Source organism: Trichoderma virens, assembly GCF_000170995.1.
Source record: "Trichoderma virens Gv29-8 chromosome Unknown TRIVIscaffold_19, whole genome shotgun sequence".
Classification (NCBI taxonomy): Eukaryota; Fungi; Ascomycota; class Sordariomycetes; order Hypocreales; family Hypocreaceae; genus Trichoderma; species Trichoderma virens.
The window spans coordinates 1-9,516 of record NW_014013730.1 but is presented as its reverse complement, the minus strand read 5'-3'; the positions used below and the strand labels follow the sequence as shown (position 1 = coordinate 9,516).

The 9,516-nt window shown below is 36.7% G+C and overlaps 2 protein-coding genes across 2 annotated transcripts; both read right to left on the bottom strand.

The window, feature by feature from the left end:
- Nucleotides 1-1,668: 1,668 nt before the first annotated feature.
- TRIVIDRAFT_222452 (uncharacterized protein) lies at nt 1,669-4,046 on the bottom strand (the record flags this gene model as incomplete). Its single annotated transcript, XM_014100829.1, has 6 exons — nt 1,669-2,109; nt 2,164-2,174; nt 2,240-2,861; nt 2,915-3,195; nt 3,257-3,631; nt 3,692-4,046. 6 exons carry the CDS (start codon nt 4,044-4,046, stop codon nt 1,669-1,671), a joined length of 2,085 nt encoding a protein of 694 aa, XP_013956304.1.
- A 2,077-nt stretch (nt 4,047-6,123) lies between these two features.
- Nucleotides 6,124-7,567, bottom strand: TRIVIDRAFT_71058 (uncharacterized protein; the record flags this gene model as incomplete). The annotated part of the gene is made up of 4 exons (XM_014100828.1): nt 6,124-6,674; nt 6,707-6,875; nt 7,005-7,424; nt 7,547-7,567. 4 exons carry the CDS (start codon nt 7,565-7,567, stop codon nt 6,124-6,126), a joined length of 1,161 nt encoding a protein of 386 aa, XP_013956303.1.
- Nucleotides 7,568-9,516: the final 1,949 nt, after the last annotated feature.

The following is a 9,516-nucleotide window of genomic DNA, read 5'->3' as shown; positions in this document are numbered from 1 at the left end:
AAAAAAATTTAAAATATAAAAGAAATATTTACTATATACTAAAATTTAAAATATAATAATAAAATTAAATATTTAATTCAATAGGAAAATTATAAATTTATTTATAATATTTAAAAATTTATTAAAAGCTTTAATTTTTAAATATTAATAAAAAAGTTTTATTAAAAACTTAAATTATATTACTAAAAACTATATTTTAATTAATTATATTAACTTTATTAAAAGCTTATATAATAATAATTACTTTAAATTTAGCCTTTTAAACTTTATTAAGCTTATTTAAGTTCTTTAAGTTATAATTAATTATTTTTATACTTTATAATATTAAAGATTTTCGTTAAATATAAATATAAAACAATTTAAATAAAACTTTAAAAACTTTATATTAAAATTTAATTAGCCTTTATAACTTTTTTTTTTTTAATATATAATTATTTATTTTTAAAAAAAATATAATTTACTATAATAAAAAATTAATAAAAAAAATACTTATTAAAAAATAATATTTATATATAATTATAAAATCTTTACTTTTATTATAAAAATAATTATAATATATATACTTTTTATATTTAAAATACTATTTATTATTTTATATTAATTACCTATTTTATATTTTTTATAAAAAAAAAAACTATAATTAAAAAACTTAGTTTTTTAATAATATTTACTAAAGTAAAATATTTATAAGTTTTTTATAATATAAATTTAAAAATATAATTTAATATAATATTAATATAAAAGTATAAAATAAATAAAAAAAAATTATAAATTAAAAAAATTAAATTAATAGTTATTTTATATAATTAATCTTAAGGATAAAGTTAATAAAAAAGAATATTATATTATAACCTAACTTTTTTTAAAATTAAAAAAATATATATTTTAAAATAAATTTTAAATTAATTAATTAATTATAAAAAGATTATTTATATATAATACCTTTAATAAATTATTAATTATAATTTATTATAATTTAAAAATACTATAATTTATATATAATTTAAAAAAAATAATTAAATATATAAATTTACTTTATTATATTTATTTAAATAGTTTAAATAGCTAATTGTTAATAAAATATTAAAACTAAATATAAATTTAACCTTTTATTTTACTTTTATGCATTTATAATTATAACTGCTTAAAAACTACTTTCTGTTTTTTCTGTTAATATAAACCTACGACCTAGGCTTATTACTTTAGGAACCTTTACCCTATATTAGGAATAGGGATTAAGACATTATACTAAAGGTAAAGTTTAGGTCTTTAATATAATAGAGTTTAAGGCTTATATAAGAGGTGTTGGTATATTTTATAATACTTATAATATAGGAGATTAGTGTAAGTTAATTAAGTAATTAAAAGTTGTTTTTTTTTTAAAAATCTAAAAGATTAGGTAGATATGGATTTACATTAAGTTTATAAGAAAACTCAGTCCTTTTCCTTTTTATAAACTCACTAATAGAAATATTTATTTAGTAAAAATATTTTATAGGTTTTATAACCTTAATTAAAATATTATTATATATTTATAATTAATTATATTACTTTTACATTATTATATTAATAATATAAGTATATATATTATTATATATTATAATTATATTATATATAGTTTATATAATATAATAAAGATTCTGCTAATATAATATATAATATAACCTTCTAAAATCTAATTATACATGGTAATATTACACTATTGGACACACTGCGACTTCGTCCTGCCTTCCCGCCACAGACTCGTCGATGCTTGTTGCCTTGCGACGATTGCGACGCAAGTGACTCTAGTTCGTCAAGCTCGAATTGAGAGCGGTCACGGCGAAGACTTGCGTTCGTTCGGCGCGTTCCTCGGCTGGCATTTTCACTTGGCCGTTGGTTCATGCCACAGCCCCTGGCAGAAAACCTGCCTCGACTTCGCTGTGCAGGCTCAGCTTCTGCATCATCGTCATCCGTATCGTCGGCATCACTTCCCGGCTTGGAGGTGTAATCCGCGATCTTGAGGTATCGCGGGACCTTGAGCTTCTTGTCGGCCTTCAGGCGCGGCCTGCCTCGTGCGTTGATGACAACAGCCGGGTCGCGAATATCAAGTAGCTTATCGTCAGTGTTCTAGTAGGCTGTCAATACTAAAATCTTGTGACGGTGTCAAGCTGGCGTACCAACGGCTTTTGGAGCTACCAACGCATAGAAATCTGGCTCCGTCGCAGAGGCGTGCCGTTCATCAGACAATCAAAGATACGGTGGCTGCAAGGCAGGCCGTATTGGTGCTCGAAGTTGCCCGTGCAATGGTGTAGCGGTTTGGGCTCGCGCTGATCAGGCAGGGCGGCGAGGGCAAAGCGATGCTGCTTGGCAATAAGGTCAATGGCCGGATATGTGATCTGCAGGTTGAGCTTGCCAAGCCATTCCTGCCTGAGGTATTGATCACGCTGACGCTGAATCTGTCTCGCAGCCTCTTGAAGATAGGATCGAGACTTGTTATCAATTATCGTGACAAGGGCTTGGTGGAGGTAAAGGAGGTCTCCCGTGCCTGTCACCAGGTGAGACTTGGCGTCTGCATGGGCGGTCTCGGTAGGGCTATTGACCCTTTGACCGAGGTTCCGATAGCGGTCAATGTAACACTTCACCCACTGCTTGCGCCACGGCATATATTCCTTTTGGATATATCGCAGGATGTGCCCTTGCTGCCCGAGTCCCTTGAACGTATGGTGATCAGCGGCATAGACCACGGCTTGGAAGGCTGTGAACTTGCCCTCACGGTTGTAGTCATCAGAGGGAGTCGCGTGCCCGTCCTCTGCCTCGTCTTGTACACGGCCCCGGGCGGCGAGATCAAGATCTAGCTCTGGTTGGAGCTGGTCGGCATTCTTGTCTTTTGGATCAACGGAAAGGGCGTTTCCATCATTATCAGAATCAACACTAATGGCGTCGTAATCTCGCCGCCAGTGTCCTTCCAGCGGGCGTTAATTTTAGCTCGGACGTTGGCCAAAATGTGATATACGCATAGTTGCTGCTGGGCATCTGGAAAGGTCTTCGTGAGGACTGCGCGGAGAGCCTGTTCCTTGTCTGTGATGATGATCTCTGGCGTGTCTGCCCCAATGTCTATGCGAAGCTCGTCAAGTCGGTCACATAGCCACTGAAAGTGGTGCTCCTTTTCGCCGTTTATAAGGCCGAAGGCGAAGTTGGCCAGGGACTTCTGATCTGTCACGCCGGTGGCTTGGAATAGGTGTAACGCAGTTGGTTTTGTAGGTGTTATCCAAACCAAGCACCTCTGAAAACTTCTTCCACATCGTGCGGCACCAGTCATAAGTCCAAAAGACGGCGCAGACGCGGTCAAGTGCGTCGCGCAAGGTTCTGACTCTTATACCTCCGCTCTTAAGCTCCTTGACGAGGGCTTGAGTAGCTGTAAGGCCGTTAAGTCGCTTGCGTTTGATGGTTTGGCGATTATTGTAGATATCTCTTGTGCGAAAATAATGATAGCCTAAGTTGTCGGATTTTCTAATAATGCTAGTTATCTCGCGGGCCCTAATACCATTCTCGCTGGCTAGCTCTCGCTCTTTTTGTTGCTGAGTAACTGTGCGGCGGCGATAGATATTATGCGCTGATGGATTAAGGGACTGTCCGTGGTTATGCTGGCCTTAAACTACCGTGTACGTCCACTTCTAGTTCGACGACTTGGTGGCCTTGGCCGTGATACTGACGGGATAATTAAGCTTCTGTAATGACGGCTTCCTGAGACCGGAGCTTTGCGACGTCCGTCGCGGGCTGCGGTCGTATTTGAAGACGATGTAGCTTGGTTGCATACTGCCCCCGATATCCCGTCTTGAGGAGCTGGATCCTTTCACTATTGCGGCACCATTGGAAAGATGGAAGTTGCGGAGGAAGGCAAAGAGGTTATTGTATGTGTCAAAGAGTGGCGAAGGCGGCAGTTGTGGTATTGTAGCCCCAGTGTAATCATCGTCTGTTGGGTCGTTGGCGGCAGTAGCTGTGGTGGCTGTATTAGTACGACCTGGCGAGGGACTTTGGAAGTTGAGAAGGCGGTATATGTCCATCTTGACAGGCGTGACGAAAACTATGTATTAGTGAACGTTATGATTGTGTGGTGGGGTCGACGGCTTCTATTTATGCAAGGCGAGAGATGGACGGTCCTTGATTTGGCTGTTTACGTTTTTGCTTATGCGGCTGCACTGGAATTGACTGTCGCAGGCTGATCGCACGGGATTGGGCTATGGTGACCAGGGTGGTGTAAGTGAGTCAAAAATGAGACACTTATCTGTACAAATAGAGATTTTTATCTGTGCAAATAGTAATACTCTTGATTTAATTTGATTTGCCAAAATCCCGATTTAGGTTGAATATATTTGAAAACGATTCATTTGTTTGCAAGCCTGGTTGTCAATGTACTCGCTTGACCCGTTACAGGCTAAATGTTTCACATAGCTTGAACCACTGGGCTTGGCTTCAAGCTGCAGCCCGAAGACTTCCGGACAAACTAGAAATTTTATCTTAGGGTTCCGCCCCCATTGAGTCGTCCAGAATAGCCCTCTAGATGCCCACTCGCAACCTCGACGCTGTTCGCCCGGTCTTGGTTCATGTAGATGATAGAAAGAGCTAATAGAAAGAGCTGCCAGCAATTTGATCGGCAAAACACTCTAGCCGGTTTGTGTGTAAGGCTGAAAATAATAGTTCTGGTTGTCTCCATTATATGACCAATTCCATTCACCACCCTGACCGTTTTTTTGAATACAATTTCCAATGATATCGTTGAAGGCATCCTACGAAGTTTGTCAACATCAATTTTACTAGAAGGATATTTCGATTAATATTTCTTGCTTACCCAACAATGAGATCGAGAACCGGAACTGCCTTGGAATTCAACGTGGATCATGTGTTGAGCCCATCCAACCCCGGAGTAAACTTTGCCGCCGCAAGGAAAGTTTCCCGAGACCCCACCATTGCAGATTGAGGCAGCAAACCCTTGAAGATTGCTAATGGAGCACTCGCCATTGTACCTGTCACCGTTTTGATAACACGTTGCAGCATTTGCCAGGGAAGCAAGGAGAGAAACTGCTACTCCCGCGAGGATGTTCAATTGGACCATTTTGAAGAGGTAGCGTTTCGCGGTGAAGTCCTGAAGATGAAGAACTTTAAACTGAGAAACCAAGTAAGTGTAATAGGCTTATTATATGTATGTCGATATTCTGGCATAGCATAACATCGCATACATTTGATCCTGGTCTGAAAAGGAAGGCCCAAACTCGCATCGGATGGCCGTGTGAGACTTTGGTTCACTTTTATGGGCCAGGTTAATTGCTGACTCTGCTTGGCAACGCACATGTGACGACGAGTTTGGCTCACACTAGTCATTTGTTCGTTTCCCGCTATTAGCCAGTTATACACACCACATCCCGGAAAAAGTGCGAGCGAAATAATTACTACAAGCTGTTGGGCCAAAATATTCACAGTGGGGCAGGCCACTCTTAACCCTTGTCACAACTTCAATCAAGTACCTACTCAATCCGTGTCTACCATAACGCACATCAAGTCAGCCATCATGACTTCAGGATGGGGCAAGCCATTGCTTTTTATCATGCCGTGTCGCGGCATGGTATCATCAACGATCCCTGGTCTCAAGATTGTATAAGGCATGTTACTTGTTACAGCTTCGCCAAGGCGGCGAAGCTGCTTATAAGATAAATACCGCGTTCATATCCATCTTTCATTTGTTCTTCAGATAATTCTCATTCAATTCAAATGCCACCTTCGGTGAAGACATTCTCGATCTTATGTGATCCGACATTTATGTTACATAGGTAGTGTCTAAAGCACACATGTATCCAAGTCGATGGGCTTGTGTAGCGTTGCCCTGGTATAAATTTCGACACGTTGATATTCTGCGAAAGACTCGGGAGATGTTCAATACCGCGTCACCTGTTTTCCCTCTTTCGTTTCATCTGTTTGATATTATGCTTTATTAAAGAGCTCCCTAGCGATTTCTATAAGCTACAGCCAAGTGCAAGTCTCACGGCACGAAGGGTTTAGAGCGAGTATTAAGCAAGGTTTCCCATTCATCGCTTGACCAACTCTGATGGATCAGACACCGGTAGGGGTAGAATGGCGTCAGGAGGTTCAAGGAAGAGCTCTATCACATATCAGGTCCGCAGATATACTATTGTACTGTATACCGTCAGTGCCGGGCTCGAAACACTTCTCCTTATCGCCCAAACTGGCGCAGTGAGTTCGGCAACTCCTGGAATTCCACAATGCGATGCCATAACCGGAACATTGAGTCATGGGGTCGCCATTGCGTATGACGGTGGCGCCTCCGAGAGTTTTCCTGCAGAGATCCCTAGCGCTGTATCCTGTGCCTGTTCCATACCCGTTGTCAGTGTGTCCGGTGTTCCTGTTCCTTGCCGCCAGCCAGTATGATGGTGTGTCGTGCTCTGCATTGGAGTAATCCTGCTCTTGGACACCGAGACAGTACCAAGGCTGGACCAGCGGGGGCAAAGTTGAAGCCGGCGGGTCGGGATCATTGGGGAAGGTTGTGGGTGCCGGGAGCCAGATGGGATCCGGAATACAAGGACAGCCGTAGAAGTTGCCCTTGCAGACTATGTTTCCTGAAGAATCGAAGCCGCCATTGCAACCGTTGATGGAACAGCTCTTTTGGTGCCGCAGGTGGACTAGAGGGAAACGGGTCAGGTCAGCCACTCACTGTCCGTCCGTGATGATGAGTTGATGATGAAGTTTAGACTACGACTTACCGGTACGGGCTTGCACACACAGCCCGTAAAGTTTCCTCGGCACCGTGCCGTGTTCGAATTACTGTCAAAGGAGCCCTTGCAGCCGTTGAGGTCGCAGTTCTGTGCAGTTCCGCAGGTGTTCTATAGACACGGGGAAGGAGCCAGTCAGCTTAGGTATCCATCGCATCATGTGTGGCCAAGCGTGCATGCATGCATGACCTTAAAATTCTTGCCCAGGCCACGATGCAAAACATCAACATCAAAACTCACCGATGTGGGATTGCATGCGCATCCCTGGAATTTGCCCTGACACCTAGCCACGCCACTGGAGTCGTAACCACCGGCGCACCCGTTGAGATCGCAGCTCTGCTTCGCGCCGCAGGTATTGGATGTTGCTACACACTGGCAGCCCTGGAAGAAGTCGGTGCATACTGGCGTTGGTGTGTTGCCCTGGAAGGCACCAGCGCAGTTGTTCTTATCGCAGCTCTGCGGTTGACCGCAGGTTCCAGGATTTGACTGGCATTCACAGCCGATAAAGTTCTGCGAGCAATACGCCTTGCCGTTATCGAGATTAAAGACGCCGCCACAGCCGTTAAGGCCGCAACTCTGCTTGGCGCCACAGGTGTTCGATGTTGCGGTATAATGGCATCCCTTAAAGAAATTGGTGCACTGAGGGTAAGTCTGGCTTCCCTGGAAGGCGCCGGCATAGTTATTCAGGTCACAGCTCTGTCTTGGGCCGCATGTCGTCGATGTGGCGGCACACTTACACCTAAGGAAGTTATGGCTGTAATACGCTTTACCATTTAACAGACTGAAAAGGCCAGCACAGCCATTAAGGTCGCAGCTTTAGGGCGATCTGTATATATTGCTTATTGAATTACATTAACAGCTAATAAAGTTCTTAGTACACTAAGCATAAGGCATAGAATCTTAAAAGCTGCCAGCACAACCGTTAAGATCGCAACTTTAAGGAGAGCCGTAAATATTATCCGTTGCTAAGCATTTACATCCAACAAAGTTACCGGTGTATTAAGCGTATAGCTTAAAACCACTAAAAGCACCTGCACAGCCATTAAAGTTATAACTTTAATAACTCCCGCAAGTATTAGACCTTGCAGCGTATTTACAACCCATAAAGTTACTTATACACTGGGTATACTTTATAATACTATTAAAGGCACCAGCACAGCCGTTAAGATCGCAGCTCTGTTAAGCTCTATATATATTATCTATTATAGTACACTTACAGCCTATAAAGTTACTTATATATTAAGGATAATTTAAGAGGCTATTAAAAGCGCCAGCACAACCGTTAAGATTATAACTTTAATAAGGTCTATAGGTATTAGCTATTGCTATACACTTATAACCCTTAAAATTACCTATACACTAAGCATACTTTATAAGACCGTTAAATGTCACGACCTAGCTCTTATAGTTGCAACAATAGGCCTATAGGGTAGGACCCCTTAGATAAAAGTCAGCCCGCCTAACTAATTAAGAGCAGATGATTAAATTATTAAAATAATTTAATAATTCTATAATAAATTATTTAAAAAGTATAATAATTTAGCATAGGATTATTTAAAAATAAAAATAATTTAACTTAGCCAACTGGGTATATAAGCTTACGTTTTTACATTTATTTAAATAGCTTAAATAATTAATTATTAATATAGTAATTAAATTAAATTTAGCTATTATATTTATTAATTATATAATATTAATAAAACTATATTTATATTTAACCCAACTGCCTATTAATATAAACTTAAAACCTAAAGGTTTATTTTTTAAAAACAGTTAACTTATATTAATATATAAAATTTAGTTTATTATATATTAATAACTTTTATTTAAACAGTTACTTTAGATCTATAGGTAATAAAAAATAATATTAATTAATTAAATTTTAAATCCTAGATGTTAAAATAAATTAAAAAAATAAAACTTAAAGTAATTACTTAAATAATAATATTAAAATTAAAAATAATTTTAAAAAAAATAATAAAATAATAATTAATAAAGAAACCTTAATATTAAATTAAATAATAATTATAATTAAATTACTTTAGGGAGAAATTAATACTTCTAAAACTAAAAAATAAAAAAAAAATATAACTTTATAATTAAAAAAACTTAACTTATATAATAAAGACCTTTAGAAAATAAATAAATATTTTATAAAACTTAATATTTATTTTAAATATTTTTTATATATTTTAAAAAAAGATAAAAATAAAACTATTTTTATTATTATTTATTTAATTAGAACGGCTAAAAAATAAATATAATTTATTATAAAAGATTTTAAAGTAAATACTTTAGATAAATAAAAGCTATAAACTTAAGAAGTTTTTAAAATATATAAAGATTTTTATAATTAATTAAAGAAATTTTTTAAAATTATTAATAAAAAGTAAAAAATTAAAAAACTTTTTTAAAATATATATTAAAAAAGACTTTTTTTAAAAAATACTACTGTTTTTATTTAACTATTAATAAAAATTAATTAAATTAAAAAAAGTAAAAAAAATATTTATTACTATATAATAAAACCTAAGGTTAAAAATAAACTATATAAAATTAACTATAAAAAAATAAATTTCTTTAATTATATATAATAAACTATTATTATAAATAATTATATTTAAAAATATAAATAAAAAAAAAAAAAAATTAAAAAACTTTTATATATAATATAATAATATAAATTAAAATAAAAAATAAAATTTTATATCTTTTAATAATAAATAACTAAAGCTAATAAACTTAAATATTA